The following is a 26,157-nucleotide window of genomic DNA, read 5'->3' on the forward strand; positions in this document are numbered from 1 at the left end:
ATGAACTACAGTTTTGTTTAGTTTAGATGTTGCATTGTTCTTGCCATGCAGTCCAGGGGGATATGGAGCTCAGACAATCAGAATGAATGATTATAGGTTCTGGCTAATGTTTATAGTTATGAGAAACAAGGTCTTCCACCTCTGACTTACTTTTTGACTTCTGCCAGTATCCATAAAACCATAACTGACTAAATTTTTGAAAATAGGGTAAATGCCAAATACTTCACAGTGCATGAAAACTGTGATGAAAAATTGGAGGTGAGAGTAAACCAACCATGTGATGAATAAACTGAATACCCCTACATACACACACACACAAACACACACACACACACACACACACACACACACACACACACACACATACATACACACACACACTCTTTTCAAAGAGTCATTTACTAAATGTAGGGAAATTTGATTTCAAGGGGAATGGAAATTTGACAGATATGTATATATCATGGCCCGCTGAATCACTCTAATTGGCACCCTTGCAGTTAGAATACTCTTCACCGGGAGCCAGATAGTCACTAAAAGTAATGAATCCTTCCTTAATTTAGAAAAATGAGGAATTCAAATAACCCATTGGCAAATTTGCATTTGCTCTCCACATCTTTATTGTCTCAGCTAGGTAAATTCTCTTAGCTGGTCAACTGACTAGGAAGGGAGGCTATAAAATAAGACAGAATTGAAACTCTGTACCAGGATATTTTATAATCTAAATTCATTTTTTCATCTTAGGCATTGAAGTATTAAAAATGAATAATACTCATGACTAATGTCAGTTTGAAAGGTTGCCTTATGGCCACTCAGCCATCTCCTGCCATCATAGTCACTAGCTGAAAGGAAAATAAAAGTTGGAGAAAGGGAGTGGGGCAGTAGCTCAGCGGGTTAAGCACACGTGTCGCCAAGTGCAATGACCAGCATAAGGATCCTGGTTTGAGCCCCTGGCTCCCTACCTGCAGGGGAGTCACTTCACAGGAGGTGAAGCAGGTCTGCAGATGTATCTTTCTCCCCCCCGTCTGTCTTCCCCTCCTATCTCTATTTCTCTCTGTCCTATCCAACAATGAAATGACAACATCAATAACAACAATAATAATAACTACAACAATAAAATAATAATGGTGGCAAAAGGGAAAATAAAAAATATTTTTTAAAAAAGTTGTAGAAAGAACATAGAAAGGTAAATCAATGGAAGATGAAAATGGGACAGTCATTTGCAGATGATTTTTGAAAATCTCTTCTAAGTAACACTGTGATTTTACCTGAACTTCTGTCAATCTCTGGCTTCTTTGAGTGCTTCTCTTTGTCATCTGTGTGACTAACTGCAGACTCAGAGTCTTCATGGCAGTTGTGATCAGGTTCCAAGGCATCATCTGTTAGCTTTCCAACTGATTGGAGATCATATAAAATGTCAAAAGGTATAAAACAAGCTATGGGGACATTTCTGAACGATTTCACAAGTGGTGTTCTTTAAAAGCATTCACATTAAAGTGGGATCATGTTTAAAAAATATATTAAAAAGCTTCCAAGCCATGATTTAAGGAAAACACAATAGATCATGAAATAAAGAAATGCATGCAAAGACAAATTTGCACTAAAAAGATGACACAGCAGTTAGGGTTTTGCCAAATGTCCATGCAATGAAATGACTGGAAAAGCAATGTAGTTATCTTTTCTTTTCTAGAAATGTGTTGTGGTTTTTATGACAATAATCATTACTGCTTTTTAATTTCTAAAACTTCCAGTTGACTATATTGTGGGCATTTTATCCATCAGTCTATTTTAATAACTTGATCCCACTACTCACTCCATATAGAGAAAGCAAAAATGTCACTACAAGACTCCTACAAATTTTATAGGAAAAGCTGTCATAGACATTCCTACTATCTGTCGCTGATTACTTGAATGAAACATTAGGATCACAAAGACCTAAGTTCAAATCACACATCCCATACTTACTTGGGAAACCTTAGACTAAGTTCTTCACCTAAGCTTGTCTCAGTTTAATCACCTATCAGAAAAAGACACTGAAGTCTTGGATTTCCATTTCTTGATATTGAGAGCTTTATATTTCTTCAGATTTCATGACAGTGTAGTTTCAAATGTCTTTCTCTTCTGGGATCTGCATTATTAAGTGCCTAGCCATGTTGATTTCCCATTGTTGGGGTATTCCTAGTTTTACTCATCTTTTTTTGGTTTCTGCTGTTTCCTAGGAGATAGCAATGGGTTCTACTTTGTATTTGAGTTGCAGGGGGACAGGAGGAGTTTTGAAGAAGTGACATCATATGAAGGAGCCTGATATATTTATATATAATACGTTTATATATTAATCATATATATTTACACATAACACACTAACGCATACATTTTTCTATGTCTTAATGTCATTTTCTCTCTCACTTTAATACATACATTTTCTATGTCTTAATGTCATTTTCTCTCTAGTACTTTTTAATTTTTTTGTTTTTCTCATCATTCTTATAACATATAATAAAACACACATATATATAATCACATGGGTCATGTTTGTGTTCATGGACTCTTGTTGTTGTAGCTGTTACCAAATGACCTGCATTTCTCTGAAGGACAACTACCAGGTGGTTTTTCTCATATGTGCAATATAAAGAACTGATACATATGAACTTGTAAAAAATAAAGTGGGTGTGGGGGGGAAGAGTCAATTATACTAAGACCTTGTGCAAAATATGATGGTTATCCTTGGGGAGTGGATAAAGAGCCGAAGAAAGGTATGAGGGAGCAGAACTGTGGTGGTGAGTTTGTGTGGACTTATTCCCCTGTAATGGTCTTGTAAGCCATTATTAAATCACTAACACAGAAAGAATTAATTAAAAGAAAATAGAAAAGTAGGATTGTTTGATAGTTCATTCATGCTCAAAGACCTGTGATCTAGCCCTCTGCCACCACCTGGAAGCCTCTTCACCAGAGATGTTTCATGAGTGGTTGAGCAGTATTGGAATGTCGCTCCTCTCTCTTTCCCTCTTTAATTTTCCCTCTTTAATTCTCCTTCTTTATCTGTAGTTCACCTCCTATCTCAAATAAGGAGAAAATCTACTGACTGGTTATTGGTAAAATTGAATGTAATAATATGTGTAGAGTGTGTTATCTTTGATACACTTAAAAATTCATAATCACTTAGTGATAATGATAATTAGAATTTATTTTATATTATAACTGAGTTTGGTATGAATTTAGTCATTACTGACATATCAAGTTCATCTTTAGATTCTAACATTTGCTTGTCTATATTACATATCATAATAAACCAATACCTTGAATGCCTAATATCTACCATCTTTTCTGCTTGACAAAAAATTAATCATAACACTAGAACTATTTGTCTTCCTAAACGAGAGCATGGTAACTACAAATATTATTTTACCCCACCATTCTGCCCTCCTTCCCCCCTATATATGTTATCTCTCCTCCTTTTCACTTTGTTTCTTTCTTTTACACATTAGTAAGGCTCTCTCACCTTATATATTATTTAATTGGCCCCAAAACTGTGTTTTGAGGAGAATAAAGTCTGGTGTAATCTCTTACTCTGTTTAAGGTGGATTGTCAAAAAAAGTGTTTACTTACTGATCCCTTTTTGCTTAAAACAGTGAAGTGTATGCTTTGCATGACTTTTGGTAAGAAGTGGAATGGCTAAACTATTCATCTTAAAAGGATGAGCATGAAAATTAAAACCACAGTACTGGTGGGAAGGTGATTCAGCTATAGAGTGTGATATCTGCATATCTGAAAAGGCAGCAAATATACTGATGTAGAACAGTGATTTGTTCCCATTGGTCTCTGTACTCTCTCTCATCCTCCTTCTTGCTTATATTATCTCTCTTTCTCTCTTATTAAACAATTAAGTAAATGTTTGTAGATCAAATATATCTCAAGCCTAAATAGACATCCTAACATCTTGCAACCCTAGGGTCCTTATTGTCAAATGCTCAATTCCTATTCTTTGTTCTCTACTCATTAAACATTTAGTCCTGCTTTATATCTTACAGCCTTTCAGCCAACAAGTTCCAGATGCAATGATCCCATCCTGACCTCCTTAAGCAGATGACATCACCAATGTATTCACCTCTCCAGAATCCTACCCTACTAGGGGAAGATAGAAACAGACTGGATGCATGGGAAAACTGATTAAGATCCATATCCAGCAGAGAAGCAATTACAGAAGCCAGAACCCCTTCCTTCTGCAGCCCAAGAAGAATTTCGGTCTATTTTCCCAGAGGTGGAAATGTTAGCAGAAAATGACCAGAAGACACTGACCCCCAATTCCAATGGGACTCAGGACATTTGTGACCAAGAACTTTTGATTTTGCACATCACTGAGAAGAAAGAGAATGTAGAGAATACCCGAGGAAATCAGGTGCTATTTCTCTTATCTGACAGGAGAGAATAAAGGAAGGACACAGAAATTGTAATAGATGTATGACCTATGACCTAGACAGGAGGTGAAGGTAGGACCTTAGAAATGAATAAAAATGAGAAAAAAAGGAAATGAATAAAAATGATCATTAGCTTCCACATGAGATCCAAATGGCCTACATGCTTCTCTGATGCATGTTTTTTTCCCTTTTCCTTTTTTATTCTGCTTTATATCTTTATGCTTTTCAGCCACCAAGCTACAGGTGATACCCTGATTCCATACTGACTTCTCTAAGCAGATGACCTCACCAATGTGTCCTGGAACCTCACCTCCCCAGAGCTCTACCCTACTAGGAAAAGATAGAAACAGGCTGGAGTTATGGATCAACCTGTCAATGCCCATGTCCAGCAGAGAAGCAATTACAGAAGCCAGACCTTCTACCTTCTGCACCCCATAAAGACCTTTGGTCCATACTCCCAGGGGGATAAAGAACAGGGAAACTTCCAATGGATGGGAGGGGATATGGAACTCTGGGAGTGGGAATTGTATGGAACTGTACCCATCTTAATACCACAGTCTCGTTCATCATTATTAAATCACCAATAAAAAAGAGTTTAAAAAGTCAAGGTGTAAATAAAAACCTTATAAAAATACTTATACATAAAGCTGGGGGGAGCCTTTAACAGTGGACTAAAAATCACTAATTTGAGTCTTATAAGTACAAAAAAAAGTGATGGGATATATACTCAATGGAGTAACACTCAGCTAAAAAGGCTATAATGTGTCCTTTAGAACTAAATGGGACTAGCAGTGATTATGATTAGTTAAGTAATGAAGTAAAAGAAAAATATGGGATAATTTCACTTATAAGTTAAATACATAAAAGTGAAACACACAACTTGTAAATGGAAAAAAAATATATATATATAGTCAATCTATAGCTATGACCTTGGAAAAACTATGGTTATTGTTGGAACAAGTGGGGAACTAAAGCTTTTGTGGTGGGATTAGTATGGATTTATACCTCTATATTTTATAATCTTGTAAGTCACTAATATATAAATGTTTTAATACAAATTTTCTTCACTTACTGAACATTATAAATAAAAGATTGTGCAATAATATAGTTTAAAGATGACAACAACTTGTGGCACTTACTACCTAGTGGAATTTGTTATCAAGTCAACCTTTATTTTAAGAACTTTATAAACATAGTACACATAAATTAAATATCTTATCCACTGTGACAATATTAACACTGCATAACTAGAGAATTTAAATAAGCAGTGTTTTAAGTTTTGCATATAAATATTCTTGGCTGACTGAACAACAAAAATTCCAAGGTTGGTGTGACAGGGGATGGGAGAAAGTCTGATTCCTTAACAGTATGAGGTTTTCCTTCATCAAAACCCATAAATCATCTAAGACCATTTTTCCAAGTAGTCCCTGGACTATAAAGGATTATAGTTTACCATAATATTAATAACCAAACAACAATTAAAACAAGCAATTAGCAGCTATTGAACCAAAAGGCTATTCTAAGAAGCTAAGCAGTACTAACATAATTGGAAAATTACAACTCACTCAGAATTGACAGTGAAGTCTGTATTCCTTCTGTCTCAGGACTGTAATCATCACTTGCCCACATCAACTGGCTTGCCCCCCTGGAGAGTAAAGCTTCGGAAGTAGATGAGAGCCCATACTCAGATTCAGCAGGAATAGGACCTTGGCCAGAGCATCAGGGACTTATTAAGTGTGAACCCACACCCCACCCTTCACACCCCCATAATAAAACAGACTTACAAGGTCATTTTTTTCCTCAGATATTCTTCTGAAATTGAAACTTAAAAGCAAAAACTTGGTCAGATCTAACCTTAACCGTTTTCCACTTGTAGTAAAGGAAGACTGCACATAGAGACTCCAGTGCCATCTCTGTCACACACCAATGTTTTATCTTTTATCTACTGATATTTAGCTCTTCCTCCCTCAAGGCTCTTCTCCTTTACCTCTCTATAAAGGTGACTTCTAAGAGCAAAGGGCAGTGTCAGTTCTCACAACATTAGAAGCAAAATGGAAATGGTCCTAGTGAGATTTTTTTTTCCTAGAAAATCCCCTTTTCAGTTGCTATAGGGTATTTTCAGGACTTTAATACCAAACATTCTTTTGTTGCAATATTAGCTTTAAAAATAATAATACAATATAAAATTATATATGCTAAGTTTTTCTTTGAAAATAATATTTATTACTACCTAAAGTTTTTGGGGGAGATACAAAGAAAAAACAAATTCTTCCAGAATTATTCTAGTTTCTCTATTCAGGGAGAATTAGTAGTTAACATTTTAGATGAACATATATACCTGTGTATGTGCATATGTATATGTATTACTTTGATCTAGCTATAGATAGCATGCTGTATCCTATTTTATTCATTCAGAAATATATTGTGACAATTTGTACATGGTATTAAACACAAAGATTTTTTAACAGTTACCAACAGAATTCTCTAATAAGGCTTTACAAAAACTTGGTTAACCAATTTTCTGGTGTTGGATACAATTCCAGTGAGAGAGAAAGAGAGAGAGAGGGAGAGAGAGAGAGAGAGTCTACACTTACAAATATTGCTTACACTAATTTTTGTACTTAATTTTTGTACTTATCTGAAACTATTCCCTTAAGATAAATTCCTGGAACAAGATTTATTAGATCAAAGAAAGACTTTGATATATGATTCTTCCAAGTTCTTCAGAAAGGAGATAAACAATTAAAAAAAATTACCTATAACGAAAAAAGACCTGTACTCAATTGACAATGTCATAATTTCTACCCATTCTTTCTATATCAATAATTTAAAAATTGAAATGTGATGGCAAGAATATAGCTCTCAATATTAATAGGTAAATTTTTAAAATTCATTCCATTTTTTATGTTTTAAAACAAAACACAGTTCCCCTCTTGAAACATGTTAAGAATCCTGAGCTATTCAATATCTAAAGGTAGGTTTGCCAAGAACTTGTCATCTGAATTTTAAGATCATTAGAAGATTATAAAGCAAAATCTACATATAGATTTATTCCAAGTTTCTGGTCACCTTGAAAACTGCACTTGTGCTTTGATAGTTCTTTCTATAGTCAATTAATTATCTTCCCAACAACCAACAACTTTCCATGACAAAATATATAACTAACATCATCTACCTACACAGTAAATACGTTCCTATGTTACTTTTGGCACTGACACATGGCCCACACAAAAACAGGATTAATTATGCCCTCAAGGCTACAGCTGTTCAATGATAACACTTGAGAAAAGTTTAAGAGTCTAATCCCCAGATAGAGACCAGTATAATCTTCTTAAAAATGTTGGATCATGTGATTTTCATGCTCAGATCATTCCATGACTTCTTATTTCAGAATAAAATCCTCCCCAAGGCCTACACGTGTCCCTATCTTCCACTACTCTCATCTCATGGCCTCATCTTCCACTACTTTCATATTTGTCTATTCCGTTCCTGTCACTCTGACTTTTCCAAAGCTTCCATTTTTTTTTTCAATTCTGCTCCCAATTTAGGGTCTATTTGCTGTTTCCTCTGTTTCAGGTGACAGAATAACTTACCTCTGCCATTCACTTAGATCCATGCCTAAATGTCCTTCCCTCAGGCCATTCCTGAAAGGTCACCTCTTCTCCTCAAGCCATCATTATGTCCTAACCCTGAATTACTTTTCTCCTAGCATCTAACCCTTAGACTGCTTACACTTACTTTGAATTTGCAACACATACCTTCCCTGTGTTCACACCAAGATTATTGGGTGGCATAAGGCAGATACCCAACAAATATGTATTAACATTAAAACGTATTGGAACAGGGGCCAGGTGGTGACACACTTGGTTGAACACACTTGTTACAATATGCAAAGACCCAGGTTCTAGCCCCAAGTCCCTATCAGCAGGGGGAAAGCTTTGTGAGTGGTGAAGCAGTGTTGCAGGTGTCTCTTTCTCTCTCTCTCTCTCCCCTTTCTCTCTTGATTTCTGGCTCTCTCTGTCCAATAAATGAAGATAATTTTAAAAAAATTGGAACAATCAACTACATGTCCTCATAATTCATTCAGAAATTGTATTTGGTCTACAACTCATAACACATGATTTCATGTTCTTTCATCAGGAACATTTTACTCTGCATCTACAATGACCTAATTGTCTATTTCTTTAATCTACATTATTTAGATTTATATTACCTGCCCAAGCTCTATGGCTTCTTTTGGTTCATATAAAATTTAAAATAGCTATTTCCAATTTACATATTACATTATATTTTACATTTAAATATTCTGCTCATAATGCATGAATTATAGTAATTTACAAAGTGATGCATATGAGTTGTTCTGCCATTAAAACAGTACAAAAATCTGTCACAATGTGTTAAGGCAAAATGAACTAAAAATAAAAAAGACATATAAACATAATAAAATAATACAGTTCCCTGTAATATCAAACTACCTCTCCAGGACAGCTGCATATTGTAACCAGCGATTATAAGTGTTTTCATTTTTCTACTTCATTACATAGAGCACATCTTTTATAGTAACTAGCCTGATCTTTTGGTGTACTAGATAAAGACAAGTTAAGTGAGACATTATAAAAATGATTATGAAGAAAATAGAAAATATCATTTCATGTTTTAACCATGAAAGAAACAAAGACTTTGAATATATTTACCAACTCATTCATTATTGTGGTCTGACATAAAAACAACTTAGATTATGTTAATTAGCTTAGGTGCTGTAAAATATCATTAATTATATGTAACTTTTAGCTCATAGAACCATTCTTAACATAACTACAGTTTTTAGTCTAAAATTAAAGGAAGATGATTGGTTAGCACCATAAAATTATAATAGTCTTTATTCATTTATCTTGCCCCCTTTTCATTTTGGTCTGAGATTATGATGAGAATATAAATAAAATGCATTTACCTGTTTACTAGTCTTCCGGTCTAACTTGTACTAGCTGTTTTTTGAAGCATAATTATCTAAATAAATCTTCATTTCAAAACTATATCTTTGGGTTTCTCTCTCTCTCTCTCTCTCTCTCTTCCTCTCTCTCTTCTATTTAACTGAAGATTCAATTAAGAAAGAACTTGGACTTATAAAATACCTTACTTGGACAGTGTTCTTCTTCACCTTGTATGAAACCCAGGGTCCAGCCTGCCCCTGGTCTCCTTCAAGTTCTTTCTGCCTCTCTGAAACTATGAAAGAAAGAAAGGAAGAAAGAGAGAAAGAAAGAAAGGAAGGAAGGAAGGAAGGAAGGAAGGAAGGAAGAAAGAAAACAAATATTTATAATTTATATGTTTAACATAAGTATCAATGTAATCATCCATACAATAAACACCTGGTTACTTTTATCTAAAAATATATTCAAAATTTCTATTCATAGAAATGATTGAGTTTATGGTTTATTTTAAAACTTCTTATTTTAGATATTTTAAAATCATTGGAAGAATTTCATTGACTATACTGAAAAACAGCAGCTTCTCTAATTTATTCATTTTTTAATTTTTTACCTATAAATGGAAACAGTGACAATAATTTCTTCATTTTTAACTTTTGATAGTATTAATCCTTCTACGTCATTCTGAATATCTTGCATGGTCTTTGTTTCGTTTTACCAGTTAAGCACTTATTTTTGATATTCTACACACTCTTATTCTAGAATGCATAAACAGAACATTTCTTTTGCGAAAAAAAAATGGCCAAAGAACAAATTTTTCAGTTATTGCATAAAAGTCAACATATTTTTATATAAACATTTAAGTTTATAAGATATTCGATACTAAGGTAGTGCACTAGGACAACATGTGTGGTAAATAGTTATGTCGGGCTGGGAAAACAGCATAATGGTTTTGCAAAAGAATTTCATAGACATGAGGTCCCAAGTTCAATCACTGAGCACCACCATAAACCAAAGCCAAGCTGTGCTTTCATCTCTCTCTCTCTCTGTATGTTTCACTAAAATGAGTAAAGAATATATATTTAAAAACCAACAAAATTAAATAAAAGTAGTTATGTATAGTGATACCAAAAGATATTCAAATACAATGCTAGGTGAAAAAAATAAATTTACCAAACAAAATGTATCACATTTTTATCTGTATATAGAAGTAATGACTATGCATATATGAGTATATTTATAGTATGTGCATATATTAAAAGTTGGGGGGGTTCATGTATATAAAAATCTTTATCTACAGTTATATGTTTATCTCCTAAGAAAATGAATAGAAGCTGACAAGAAGACTTTAGGTTATATTTTATTCTTGTTTGCCCTTTGTTTAAACATTTCATCATGCTTTTATAAACAAAAACAAGAAAATGTTGATAAAAATCCTTAAAATCAGGGCCAGGCAGTGGCACACCTGGATAAGCGAACACACTACAATGTGCAAGGAACCGGGTTCAAGCCCCTAGTTTTTTCAGAGGACTAGGGTACCAGGTTTTAAGTTGGTTAGTGCCCATACTAAAGCAAACACACTATCCAAGTGAGCTACCTTGCTAATCCTAAAACTAATTTTCTAACATTAAATTTGAGCTTAATAATTGTTCACTTCATCATCATATTATTATTTTGATTTTTCCCTACTGTTTAAAAATACAAAAGAAGAAAAATTTTGGCTTACAGGTAATACCATAAATAGGTGGGGTGAGGAGGTGGATAAACTGTTCATTCTAAAGTTGTTTTTCTAAAGGATTTTTAAAAATATTTTTATTTATTTATTATTGGATAGATACAGAGAGAAATTGAGAGGGGAGGAAGAGATAGAGAGGGAGAGAGACCAAGAGACACCTGCAGCCCTGCTTCACTTCTTGTGAAGTTTTTCTCCTGAAGGTGGGAATGGGGGGTTGGTGCTTGAAGCCAGGTTCTTGCACAATGTATGTAGCTTTTTAAAAAAATTTATAATCTTGCTATATCCAATACATTTGTCCTCCATCAACCTTCTGAATCTCATCTAAATTTCCAAAGTTTTTCTCAAATGCATTCTCCACAAAAACATTAAAGTTAACTAAATGGGACATTCCCTTTGAGCTTCCCAGCATTTGTAACTCCTTTGCATTTACGTTCAACTATTGACACGTGTGTCAAGCTTTGCTCTTAACATTTTACAGGATGAATGCTCTTAGGTATTTTTTTTATTGACTTCAGTGTCCTGCATTTGCTAGAAGATTAATAGTCATTATGAACAAATGGAAAGATAGAGAACATCTCAAATGTTCTAGTCTTAGATGTAGGCTGCTTAAAAGTTTAGCGACTTTTAAGACCTTCAGAAAAATGTTACAGATAGTAAACATTTTTATAAGTTTTAAAGCACAAGGGGATTTTGACAATATTAAAATGCAAAAAAAAAAATTTATCTTAGAATTAAGATGCCATCCATGTTGGCAAGGAAGACAGATCCGAGAAAGCAGGGCAAGGACCAAGGTGCATGATACAAGGAGATACTTGTGAGAGGCAAGTATCTAACAGACGTGAAGTGGCTCCTTACAAAATGCTACTTGGACCTTTAACTGTACTTCTTTTTGTTTGTTTGATTTGTTTTTCCCTTTTGTTGCCCTTTTTTATTGTTGTTATTGATATCGTTGTTGTTGAATAAGGCAGAGAGAAATGTAGATAGGAGGGGAAGACAGAGAGGGTGAGAGAAAGATAGACACTTGCAGACCTGCTTCACCTCCTGTGAAGCAGCTCCCCTGTAGATGGGGAGCTGGGGCTTGAACTGGGATCCTTGTGCTGATCCTTGCACTTTGCTTAACGTACTGCGCTACTGCCTGACTCCCCTTTAACCGTACTTCTAAAGAATGTGTCTAAGGCACTAGGAGCTGACTGTGCTAGGACTCATCTCACTCTTCCCATGTCAAATGTTCACATTCCAGAACCCCTGGAACAAGATGTTTCAGAGAAGACATCAAAGTAAAATTTGAAATTTTTATGAAATCCTCACATATTTAAATAAATACCAATTTCTATTGCACATACATGATAGGATATCTTTATAACTCTGCCTTAAGTCAAATGCTTGATATAATTCTTATAAACTCTTTAGTCGATGACAACTTCTCCAAGTCATGATTTTGCTATTAGTAATAAAAAAAAATAGGGGCCAGAGGGTGGCATGTCTAATTGACTATACATGTTACAATGGGCAAGGACCAGGGTTTGAGACCCCAGTCACCTCCTGCAGGGGGAAAGTTTTGTGATTGGTGAAGCAGTGTTGTAGGTCTCTCTCTTTCTCTCTCCCTCTCTATCACCCCTTCCCTCTCGATTTGGTTGTTTCTAGCCAATAAATGTACATAATAATAATAAAAAGTTATTCTTAAAAAAAATAGTGAAAGTAGACCTAACTCGTGGGACTAGTAGGCTGTAGCAAGGATTAAATGAGTTAATATCAGTTAAATGTTTAGAATTAGCACAACATACGCACCTATCAACATAAGCTATATACTAGTAGCCAAATATAACTAGCACTGCGAGTGTTAGATAATCACTAAGAAGCCACACATACCTTTGCCTTCAGATGCATATTGTGCTTTATTTTATTCTTGAGATAGAATTATCATGGGAAGAATTTACATAAAATAGGAAAGAGAACAAATAAGAAGTATCATGTAATTTGAAAAATGCAACAGAAGGAAAACAGCAAGCTGAAAAATACATGTATGATTATGTGACAAAGAGAGAAGAGGGAAAAAAAAGCCTGACTCCCTCTGGAATTATTGCAATCACATTTCCCAAGCCTTGCAGAATGCCATGATCAAAATCAGCTTCCATGCATGGGGACAATGGCAGGTCAACTCAATGACCATACTTACCACCTTGCACTGCCCTAGAAAAACCTGCCTTTTTGTCCTTCACCTTATCAGTGCTTCTTCCCCAAAGCTTACTCTTCTTCTCTTCTTTTTCTTCCTTGGAAAGATGTCTCCCCAAATTTTCAGCTAAGCTCTTTGTTGTCACTTGGGTTCTTCTTTCTGATTTTTCTTTAAGAAAATCTTCCAAGCTCTGCTCTAGCCCCAGAGGTTTCATCTTTGAACCTGCTTGCATGGTTTTCTGGTATTTAATTTCAGTTTCTAGGGAATCTTCAACTAGATGGCAAGATTTTTTTGGCCTGTCATTTTCACTCAGATCCTGAGAAAGTGAACTTCTGGTGCTTGCACTAGTACAATTTTTACCATGAGCATGCTTGTCCCCTAGTGTAGCCTCATCTTCACTGCTGCAAGAATACTGTTGACTTCTGGATGAGGAGGACGAAGTCATGTTTATATCTACAAAAAAATTTGTAAAGGAAAATGTCATTGCTTTCTATCACATCATTGGTTAGTTGTAGGAGTTATGCAGTTGAACATGTTAATCTTTTATATGGGTTGTTACTTTTTGCATACAACCTAAGTTTTCCACACAATCATTAGAATAAAGAAAAAGCTATGCAATCTGTGGGATTATATAAATCTTCATCAGGAAATAACATGCAACTTGAAACCAACTCTATTTTAGATTGTTTTTTACAAAAAATATTTATTAATACTAGAGAGAGAACACACCAGATGCACCACTCTGGCATATTCAATGCTAGGTATAGAACTTGGGAACTCAGGATTGAAAGTCCAACATTCTAGTCATTGCACCAACTCCTGGCTATAATAATTTTTATTTTTGAAAAGCCATGTTCTTGAACATCCTTGGTATGTCTGTCTTGTTATAGAAGAAGTTACTTGTTCAGAAAAAAGAAAGGCCTTGTTCCTTAAATATCACTTTGGCTAGCTGCAGTATATTCACTGTGAATACATTTAGATTTCTGTCATCTGTAATATCTACCATACTAGTATACCCTGGTAGCTATGTCATGCTAAGTGTGCTATGGTAAGATCCAAGCATTTACACAAAGCCCAAACAATAGATATTTTGAGGTGCCACAAGCATGTGTAGTGTGTGTGTGTGTGTGTGTGTGTGTTTGTGTGTGTGTTTGTGTGTGTGTGTGTGTGTGTGTGTGTGTGTGTGTAGGTAGGTAGAAGGGACTGGTTTTTCAGATGCCCCAGAAGCAGACAACAAAACACAGATTCATGTTGAATGCTGTACTACAGATACACTCCAGGAGATAACTGAGGCAATAAGAGAACAGAGGATGAATGAAACAAGTCAAATAGGGGAGATATTTCAAGCAGCATGTCAGCTTCAAACTGATGATACAGAAATCTCTGATCTTTTCTCCTCTGAGAAAGAAGTTGGGCTCTCAGACTTGGCTCTAGTCATACAATACTGTAGGCCTCCCTAAGTGACATAAACTCCCAGACACTCCCAGGTTCTCTGTGTCAGAAGTAAAGCAATGCTAGTAGCCCAGGGCTATTCCCTGAATAGGAGACAGGCATGCAGAACCAGTAAAAGATTGTAGGAGAGTCAGGCGGTACACTGTCATGAAACCATAGGTAAGAAGTTCAGGAATTTAGGAAAAACCAAAAAGAAAAGAAAAAAAAACAGAAAAAACACTTGATATTACCCCCAAAGATATTTAAAAATTTCTACTAAATCTTTAAAAATAAAATGTAGATCATAGAAGTCACTGCATATATTCTATCAGGCCAGGGAAATGCAAACTTATTTTTGAACCAATAGTGTGTTTATAATAATTACAGAGTGTCTATTTTCAAATGAAATACCATATGCTTCAATGTTGCCTAGATTTTTTTCTTTTCTCTGTGTGCTCCTTACTCTTTTTTTTTTTTTTCTTTTTTCCCCTGTGTAGTTTATTTTCTTATTTGGCAGCTGCCCAGATGGTTAAAGCAGCTGATGCTGTTTAAGGGAGAAATACCTGCCTTTACTCTTAGCCTTTTCTCTTGGCTCCTCCAGCCCCAAAGGCTCTCCCTGACAGGGCTCAGCATTTTAAGTACAATCACAGAGACATATCAGTTTCAACAAAGTACTGAGAGTTGCTCCACAGGAGTAAAGAAACAAACTCCGAAAAATACCCTTAAGCAATAGAATCCCTTAAGTACAATCGCATTTGTTCTTATCTCCCAGCTACCTTGACAGGCACCAGGTGACCACTATTTCTAAAAGAAATTACACACTTTAGTCACTCATTCTTTATCTCCACTTCATAATATCTGGATATGCGGTCTCTGTAGGGGACTTAGCAGATCAAGGACAGTTGCTCTGAGTCTTATTTGTACCAATTCAGAAACTTTAGACTATCGGCTTTCTCTCTCTAAAACATCTCACTTTTTTTTTCTTTAGAAAAGAAAAACAGCTCCTGTTTCCTGGTTCTTTGATCAATGGCTAGGACACAGTGTTATATGTGTTCTGTATCACAAAAGCATTCATATCAAACATTGAAATACTTTCACTTTTAACTCTGAGAGTTGTTCATGTAATAAAAAAAATGAGAATTCTTTCTTTGGTAGTTCTACTAATTGTATTACTTATTTCAAAAAGCTGAAGCTTACACTGATTGGATTTTGAGGCAGTCCTTTAGAGAAGAAAGATCAGGGGAATGAATACCCTCAAAGTGGTGAGAGGACCTACCTCCCACATAAACTAATTTCACTTCTCAAATCTTTCTAACCTCATTGTATAATTTAGTTTCCTTCTCATTTCTTACTGTCCTTTCATAGTAGCACCGGAGCACAACTTTGCCTATATAAAAATAAAGCTCTAAGAGCTTTAGGGTTGTGGAATAGGACTTCTCAAGGCTAGTATTATTTATTCTTTTAGAAATAATGCCTAATTGGGAGTCGGGCGGTAGCACAGCAGGTTAAGCGCAGGTGGCGCAAAGCGCAAGGACTCATGTAAGGATCCCGGTTCTAGCCCTGGCTCCCCACCTGCAGGGAGGTCACTTCACAAGCGGTGAAGCAGGTCTGCAGGTGTCTATCTTTCTCTCCCCCTCTCTGTCTTCCCCTCCCCTCTCCATTTCTCTGTCCTATCCAACAATAACAATAACAACAACAATGATAAACAACAATGGCAACAAAAGGGAATAAATAAAAAATTAAAAAAGAAATAATGCCTAACTTCTTATATTAAAATTTTTAGATGGAGAAATTTGGAGGGTGTTATTTTGGGAGTCTTCGTTGGAAGGAACTTCAGTACCTAGGTGTGTGTGTGTGTGTGTGTGTGTGTGTGTGTGTCTATTCCCTCTCCCTCTCCCTTTCCCTCTCTCTCTTTCTCTACCTTCTCTTCTCCTTCCTTTCTTACTCCCCTCCTCCTCTCTGCCTCTATCTGAAAATTAATAATTTAAAAGTGAGTATAGACTGATAAATTCTTAGTATTAAGGAAAAATATTTTAAGCATGAAATATCATACATATAGACTCTTAATTATAAAATTTGGGTTCAAGCCCCTGGGGGAAGAGCTTCATGAGAGAGGAAAACAGTGCTGCAGGTGTCTTCTTTTATTACCACATTTCCCCTTCCCCTTTCCCCTCTCAATTTCTATCATGTCAAATAAAAATGTAAGAAAATAAATAACTGATTAAAAAATCATCTCCATTCCTCCCCCCCAGTCCTCTCTGGTCCACAGAGCAGACAAGTTACACTCAAGTCCATGCACTGTGGTTTCACTGTACATGTAATGTTAACATAGAAGGTGCAACCTTCCATTGTGTGCTTTCTCTTCAAATTTACACTAAGATAAAGAAATAGTGTGCAATCCTTGAAGTCAGTTAAGTCAAGTAAACATTATTTGGTGACTCTCAGTTTGTAAAAATCTGTAAAGGAATTCTTCTACAGACTAGAAATCAGTACAAGTAACATGTTATCACTTTTCGGTATGTATGTATTTTTGTTTGTTTTCATTTTTCCATTGTGTTCTGGGAGCAGATTCTTCTTTCTATTACCCAAGGATCTACTTACCATTCTTTACTTCTTACTCATAGGCACTATCTTCCAAAGTGTCCAAGAATAATCTCAGTATGACATGACACTTTCCCCTCACCCTTATAATATTCATCTATAACAGTATACTTCCAACTGGTGAATTAGCCCTGCCTGAGGTTGCCAGCACAGAATCAGAGACAGGGAAGTTGTTGTTCTTTTTAAATGATGGGAAGTCTCACATATCACTCCTTTACCAGAGTCGTCTCTTATTCAGCTTTTAATGCAGGGCACTTTATCACTCACCCGCTGCTCAACTCAGTGTATTCATCAAGGCGGGCCCGACGCAGTTGTTAGCTGGCAGTTTAAATAGGGCCAACTTGTCACAAGACTGACAGCCTGGGCAATTGTTTGCCCTCTGGGAACAGGTGCAGGGAGGTTCAAATGAAACACATCCAAATACTAACGGCAAGATTCTTAATCATGTCAATAAAAGGGATGTACTGGTGTCTGGGATTCAGTGGTCACACTATTCCTCTTATTCTTTTGAAGATAAAATGCTGCCAGGCTTTTTAATAGAATGTTGCAAGGAATCTAGCATGTTGTTTTCATTTTTTATATATGATACTTGTTTGCTGAATGAAATCTCTAATTCTGAAACTCCCTAAAATTAATTTTTTTAAATAACATGAGATCAGGTTTTAAAAATAAAACAACATGAAATAAAAGAGCCTGGGGTGGAGGGAGGGGAGAAACAGTAATAAGAAATGAGATGTTACTGTGAGTAATGATAGACTTTTCATATAAGTAACAAGAATGTGAAAGAGCCTTTGAAAAGGACAGTATAATAGCACACTACTGAAACAAAACAAAGCAATTGGCCAAATTAATTTTTTACTTTTAAATCCCCCCATATATAAGACTTAAACTGTATGTGTTTTGGAACCTTTCATTTCATATCTATTTAAAAGTCTACATTTGGGGGTTGGCGGTGGTGCCTCTAGTTAAGCCCACATGTCTGCATGTACAAAGACCAGGATTCAAATCTCGAGTTCCCACCTGCAGGAGGGAAGCTTCATGAGAGGTGAAACTGTGCTACAGACATCTCTATTTCTTTGTGTTCTATCAAATAAAAAAAGGGAAAAAAATGGCCACATGGAGTGGTGGATTCATTATGTAGGCACCAAATGTTATGGTCACTTTTTCTGGATTTCTGTTCATCTCCCCAACACCTTCACTGCATTTCTTGGCACTGTTTTTTTTTTTTTTTTTTTGGTTTTTTTTTTTTTTTTACTCAAACTTAAAATTTTAAGTTCATGGATATATTAAGAGCAAACCAAGCAATCATGTAATCATGAGAGCAATGCATATAGTTCTATTCTCTGTAAGAATAAATCCAAGCAGCCACTTGTCAAATTTCACCCATGTACAAACAAGGCAAAAACCCAGGCTCTGAAGTTAGGTGATCCTACTAGCCTTGTTCTGTTGCTTCCTAATTCTATGAGTTACTTAATTTTTCCACTTTCAAACTTCATTATTTGAAAAATAGAGGCAGATAAAGTAGCAAACTCCTCCCTAAGGTTGTTTGAAGTAAGTTAGATAATCCATGTAAAATATTTAGCACAGTGTTTAACATAGATTCTTAATAAATACCCATGGGACATCTTTGCAAACATAAGATTCCAATTATGTACATACAAGTAGTCTTTGTTGTTGAACCTTACATATCTGTGCCAGTTACTCAATAATTATAGGTCCAAATGACTAAAGCTTTTCCTTTAAGGAAGATCCAATTACTGCCCTAATCTTTTTTTATTTGAATATAGAAATATTACCTTGTCAAGTTGATCTCATTTTCTGGTGAAATACAAAATATAAAAATATACACATACTTAACATAAAACATTGTTACTACTCATAAATGCCTAGGGAAGAGCTTTGATCTGGCAGAATTCCCCATATTGGTTTTTTCTTCCTACTGGACATTTAATTTGGTATACCATGGTCTTTTAAAGGCCATGGTAGAGTTCACATTTTACCATGTGGAAAGATTCATATTCAACCCCCAGGCACCACATGAGAGCACCATGTACAGTACCATGGGAAAGTTCATGAATGGTGGACAAGTGTTGTGATGTCTCTTCCCTTCATGTCTCTCTATTTAAAATTACAAAGGAAAAAAAAAAGAGTCTGCCAGGAGCAATATAATCAGTTTAGGCTCCAGTGATAAAAAAGTAGAAGAAGAAGGAGGAGGAGGAAGAGGCGAAGGAGAAGTCAAAGGAGGAGGAGGATAAGAAGAAGAGGAAGAAGAAGAAGAAGAAGAAGAAGTAGAAGTAGAAGAAGAGGAAGAGGAAGAGGAAGAGGAAGAAGAAGAAGAAGAAAAAGAAGAAGAAGAAGAAGAAGAAGAAGAAGAAGAAGAAGAAGAAGAAGAAGAAGAAGAAGAAGAAGAAGAAGAAGAAGAAGAAGAAGAAGAAGAAAAAGAAGGAAGAGGAGAAGAAAAAATGAAGGAGGAGGAGGAGAAAGAGGAGGAGGAGAAGAAGGAGAAGGAGGTGGAGGAGGAGGAGGAGTAGTGGAAGGGGAAGGGGAAGAAGAAGGAGAAGGAGAAGAGGAAGGAGAAGGAGAAGGAGAAGGAGAAGGAGAAGGAGAAGGAGAAGGAGAAGGAGAAGGAGAAGGAGAAGGAGAAGGAGAAGGAGAAGGAGAAGGAGTAGGAGTAGTGGAAGGGGAAGAAGGAGAAGAGAAAGGAGAAGAAGGATAAGGAGAACAAAGTCTGAAATTTTGGTGCTTGTGAGAATGTCACTTTTGTCAACAATGACAACCTTTCCACAGAATAGACATAATTTTATGTTCAAAATATTAAAAATTAAGAAGAATCTAGGGCAGTATTCTACAACTCTTTCTTGAAGTAGGCTACTTTTCTTTTTTCCAAAACTGCAAAGTGGTACATATATGTAGGAAGAGATAACTTGACTTAAAAAAAGTTAGTGATTTTTTTAAGTAAACCAGGAGACATAACACTGCTGAAAATTTTTACCAAATAAAAGGAAAGATAAAAAACTAAAAAGTGACTTCATGACTTGAATATCTAAGGAAGATTAATCTAGCAACATCCTCTGGCTTCCTGGTTATGGAACCATGCTCTAAATATTCCCTTAAAAGAAGATTATCTCAGTATATATAAGGACAAGACCAACATTAAGCATCCTTGCCAAGCGGCCTATGTCATATGATAAGCTAAACAACTTGCCTTGCTTTTCATCTTCCAATTCACTCTCAGAGCATCCATCATCTTCATCTTTCACATTGTCATCAGCATCTGGTACCTTCTTTGATGAGGTTTTACTATTCTTTCCAGGGTCTAAATTATCTTTTTCATCATCTGAGGGTGACTTTGACATTCTTTTTATTTGATCATCAGCCTGTCCTCCTTCATTAGCTTTCTCATCTTGTTTCTCCTCATCTACTTCAAAATCTTCTTCATATTCTAAGAAAAGAAAATCTTCATTGTGAGAATGAAAATAGAATCCCTGATACTTACCGCATTTCGTCTTAATGAGAACTTTGACTCTATATGGTCTCTTCTCTGGGCCTTTCTCAACTTCTTTTTCACACAATTAGTGAACATGGGAAACTAACAGCAAGTGATCAAAGACTGCAATCAGTTATGCATACCAGAACACAAAGAAATGAAGCGCCAAATGACAAGCTTGAAACCTAATAAAAGCCCTTCTACAAATGGATATTATCATCTAGAATAACCATAATGGACAAGAGAAGAACTTGATAGAAAACAATAAATTAGAAATAAATTAAAAATGAAGAGAACAGGGTTACAATAATGAAAGTTAATTTGAAGATCCAGTGAGGTCAGATTTCATATGAAGAATGTTCAAAATATTTGGATATCAAGTTAATGAATACTGAAGTGGAAAAATTCAATTAATCAAGTCCAAAGGCTCTGAAAAGTAACACTGCTAATAGCACATTCTTTGAGAACCAAATGGACGTCAAGAAAAGGCATTATGTAGAATTCTATACCTAGGTCAGAACTGAAATCATATGCATTATTCATCCCTACAGTCAGTGAAATAATTACATTCCAAGAATAAAATTCTCAGAAAATAGAATATTCCTGTCACGGCCACTAATTTGCTTTATTCCCTACAGAGGTACAACAAATGTGTAGCAGAAAAAGAAAATTGTCACATCAGATAAATTCCAGATGTCCCTTGCGGTTATAATTTTTTTCACCTTTCAAATTTAATTGTTCCCCTTTACCTTCCACCCAAAACTAAAAATCCTGAAGTGACAACATGCCAAGGTGAGCAAAAAGATTCCATGCAGAGCCAATTAAGCAAATAAACAATTATCCTTAAAAGAAAAGAATTAAAATAAAGATTTCCTTATTTCATATGTTTTAGTTATTAGACAATTTGGCTTCTTTTTCAGTGGTGGTGGCCTCTTGGTTTATTACATGAAAGCAATTTTAATTGCATCAGAGAATAAAAGTTAATTTAGAAACGCATACCCAGTGCATATAAAGAATGTTGTGCTAACACCAGGAATGTATGACGAGGATATAAGTGAAAAATGAAATCAGAAACTATAATGAAGAAAAACAAACAAAAAGAATTCATCATGAGAAAGTTCTCCTGACAGAGATTTAATATGAGAAACAAGAAATGCACATTACTGTCAATAAAACAAGATTAAAAAATAAGCAAGATGATGAATAATTTGATTTATACTGCACAATAAAAGCAGAAGATACAAATAAACACAAATATATTAATCCAAATATTTCAGGTCAAATAATAAAGTAGTTCCTCACAATTGACTAGCTACTAGTTAATTAAGATTTTTATTGAGAATCTTCTATGAGAAAAAGGGTAAAGTTGCATGATACAATCAGGAATGTCATCTTAAGTCCTCGTGCCAGCCTTCCCAGCACCTTACACTCGCCATAAAGCAGTAATGGTGGGGACTGACACAGTTAGCAAACTTAAGCAAAAACTGTGAAAGTAATGGGCCCCTCAGAACATGCTTAAAATGGACTTTGTAGTTTTCTTCCACCCTAAGATTCCTAATCTAATCTGCTCTGTTCCTATGTTTTGGTTCCTATTCATGAATCATTTTGTCCCACTTTATATCTTGCCACTTTCAGCCACCAAGTTGCAGAAACTACCATGATTCCATCCTGACTTCCCTGGGCAGAGGACCTCATAAATGTGTCCTGGAACCTCACCTCTCCATAGCTCTACCCCACTAGGAAAAGATAGAAACAGGCTGAGAGTATGCCTATGTCCAGTGGAGAAGCAATTATAGAAACCAGAACTCTCATCTTCTATACCCCAAAAATAAATAAATTAATCCATACTCCCAGTGGGGGAGAAACTATAGGGGGAAGATAACCAGAGAACTCTGAAAGGATCTGGAGAAAGAAGAGGGAAAAGAGTGGAATGCTTGAATGTAGTAATGAGTTTTCTGTGACTTGGAAAGGAAAAGAAGAAGATGGGACCTTAAAAAAATTAGGTGGGGGTGAGGGGGTGGGGTGGGGTGGTGGAGGTGGGTGGGTTTGGGCGGTAGTGCAGTGGGTTAAGCACACGTGGTGTGAAGTGCAAGGACCAGAGTAAGGATCCCGGTTTGAGTCCACCCACCCCCTGTTCCCCACCTACAAGGGAGTCGCTTCACAGGCAGTGTCTTTCTCTCCCCATCTCTGTCATCCTCTCCTCTCTCCATTTCTCTGTCCTATCCAACAGAGACAGCATCAACAACAATAACAACTACAACAATAATAAAACAGCAAGGGCAACAAAAGGGAGGGGGAAAAAGCAAAATTAAAATAAATAAGTAAGGGAGTCGGGCTGTAGCACAGCAGGTTAAGCGCAGGTGGCGCAAAGCACAAGGACCGGCATAAGGATCCCGGTTCGAACCCCGGCTCCCCACCTGCAGGGAGGTCGCTTCACAGGCGGTGAAGCAGGTCTGCAGGTGTCTATCTTTCTCTCCTCCTCTCTGTCTTCCCCTCCTCTCTCCATTTCTCTCTGTCCTATCCAACAACGACGACAACAACAATAATAACTACAACAATAAGACAACAAGGGCAACAAAAGGGAATAAATAAAATAAATATTTTTAAAAATAAAATAAATAAATAAATAAGTAAGTAAGTAAATAAGGCAAGGGAGAGCACAAAGTGAAACATGGACTGAACATGATGTATTGCACTATAAAGCAAAGGACTCTGAGGAGGGGGGCAGGGCAGCTATTATACAGTGAAATTGTGTGCATGAGTCAATGATTGCACTGTAAATTTTAAAAACAGGCAAATAAACAAGGGCGATAAAAATAAAGGGGGATGGCCTCCAGGAACAGTGGATTCATACTGCAGGCAATGAGCCCCAGCAATAATCCTGGAGGCAACAACAACAACCAAAATAAGGGCAAATATATAGACAGTTATAGAAATAATACTTAACCTATATCTACAACCTTAAAACTTCTGTAGCTTACAGTGGAAGCGTTAGAGATTCAGAACTTGGTGATGGGAATATTATGGAGTTGTACCCCTATTATCTTGTAATTCTGTAAATACATATTAAATCACAAATAAAAAACATTTAGAATAAAAAGTAATTCAAGGTAAAGACACTGGAACAACACAGGTTGTGCTGCAGTCAAGTAATGCTCAATTTTGTTAAGGAAACAAAACAAATACACAAGAAATAATATACTTACAGCTTAGATATTTTTGCATGGGATCTTCAGAAGTGTTTCAGTACTATTAGACACTATACTGTGGATTTTTATATACAACTCATGATTTACTATGCAAGATAATGTCCGACTAGTGGAATAGAATCAAAGGAAGATGGAATATCATTTAGAGACTGTAGAAGAGTTCATAAAAGGAGTTAAGGCTAGTCAAAAAGAGCAAAGCACATACACATGTCACTTGACAATATTTGCTACTGATCACAGGTCAAGCAGGGGGCCAGACAAAACATACTGATTTACTGCAAATCTATCAATAGTATCACAGATGGTGAGATGTGAGATGTTTAGAGATAGTCAATCATGTGCCCAATTCCCATTTAAAATATGCAGTGACTGTGTACTCTTAGACATATAATATGCTTCACATATTTAATCTTCAGACTACTCATGTCTTCATCACTGACATAAATAGAACCTGCCATGCACAAAGCTGACGAAGACTGAAAGCAGTGATTCTTAAAATAACAAACTTTGAGTACTGTGCCATGGACAGTAGGTACCTAATATTAGGAACTGGTAGTTGTAGTGATTATAATTGGGAGTGGAGAGAGTTGTGGAACAGGAGAAATCACACGTAACATGTGCTCTGTTATCAGCAATACACTTTAATGGAAACACCTGATTAAAATCGAACTACAAGTGTCCACAATTAGGACGCAATTATGGTTATATTACTGAAGCAGAGCATAAAATTGAAGGAACATGTTGTGAAGCAGAAGAACAGTTCCTGCCTCTTATTTTGCCAGCACTTCAATGTTTTCTCTCAAAACATGAAATTCAAGGATTGTTCAGCTTTGTTCTACCCACCACTATGATCACACCTAAATAGTAGCCATCTATTAACCACCAGCAGTCTATTCCCATTATTACCTTCTTTGGGATGCATTGGATCGACCTTCTCGTGGTGCATCCCGTGAGTACCCATTTATTGGGGAAACTGACGATCCTTCCTAGCCGACTGAATCCACATGGATCCCAGTCACTTTCAAAGCCAGCAACAAGCAGACATCAGGCTCAACCTGATGCTGTTGACTGGCTATGGAAGAAGGGCAAACGCTAGAAAAAAGATTACCTTCTTTGTGTCATCTACTCAGGTTTCAATATGAATAAACTGGCAGCAAGCTTTCTGAATTCCTTTTCTTAATTTCTTTTGTTCCCCTATCTCATCTTCCTTCTTCCAGAGAATTTAATTAGTTTATTGTTTACCATCCTCACTAATGAGGAAGTGAGTCAAGGCGACATCAACATCAATCCAGCTGCAACCCTCCCTTGCTGACCTCCACTCAAGCTTCCGGTTGCCCTTGCTGCTCTGCAGAGTCAAAGCCTTGCTGCTGCTGCTATTTCTTCATTTGTATTTTCAATGGAAATTTAAAATGGGCATTTAAGGGCCATTACCTAGCCAAAACAGGAAAAAGATCTTGAGAAAGGCTATATCATATGCATAAAGGGTGCCATTCACAGCAATAGCCATGTTGGTTTACGGTGAACAAATGGAGAAGATGAAAAGCCTGCATTGAATATGATTTTAATAAAACTATATACCTTAAAAGTTAAAGCACATGAAAACATGAGAGTTTTCAGGCTGGAGGGATTTGATAGAGAATTCTGATAGTGGGAATTGTGAGGAATTATACCCCTCTTATGGTCTTGTCAATATCTCCATTTTATAAATAATAAAAAAAGAAAGGTTAAAAAAATTTTTTAAAACATCCCATTTGTTAGTCTTCCTACTATAGTTGATATACATAATCTCAATCTAAAAATACAAAGAATCACCGAGAGGTAGACAGGATCAAAGTGTTATGAGTGACACCCTTTTTTAAAAAAAATTATCTTTGTGTGTTTATTGGGGACAAACAGCCAGAAATGAAGAGGAATGGAGAGAGAGAGAGGGAGAGAGTCAGAGAGATACCTGCAGCCCTGCTTCACCATCTGTGAAGCTTTCCCCTGAAGGTGGGGACTAGGGGCTTAAACCCAGGTCCTTGCACATTGGAACATATGTGCTCAACTAGATGTGCCACCACCTGGCCCCCTAGTGATAACTTTTATAAAGCTGGAATGATTATTTTCCTAATAACTGAGCATAAAATGTCCAGTGGTACAACAATCTTATAATTATTCACTTGGGTTATTTGAGAAACAACAGAG

The 26,157-nt window shown here is 36.1% G+C and overlaps 1 protein-coding gene across 3 annotated transcripts in view; it reads right to left on the reverse strand.

Annotated features, from left to right (window-relative positions):
- Nucleotides 1-26,157, reverse strand: part of ERICH3 (glutamate rich 3) — a 118,685-nt gene that overhangs the window by 8,014 nt on the left and 84,514 nt on the right. For all 3 annotated transcript variants that reach the window (XM_007528116.3, XM_060202184.1, XM_060202183.1), the window contains 3 exons: nt 20,483-20,719; nt 13,249-13,698; nt 1,266-1,391 (listed from right to left, as the gene is read on the reverse strand). In XM_007528116.3, the coding sequence (XP_007528178.3) occupies nt 1,266-1,391; nt 13,249-13,698; nt 20,483-20,719 (813 nt within the window). The remainder of the gene's footprint in view (nt 1-1,265; nt 1,392-13,248; nt 13,699-20,482; nt 20,720-26,157) is intronic.

Source organism: Erinaceus europaeus, chromosome 11 (genome assembly GCF_950295315.1).
Source record: "Erinaceus europaeus chromosome 11, mEriEur2.1, whole genome shotgun sequence".
Lineage (NCBI taxonomy): Eukaryota > Metazoa > Chordata > Mammalia > Eulipotyphla > Erinaceidae > Erinaceus > Erinaceus europaeus.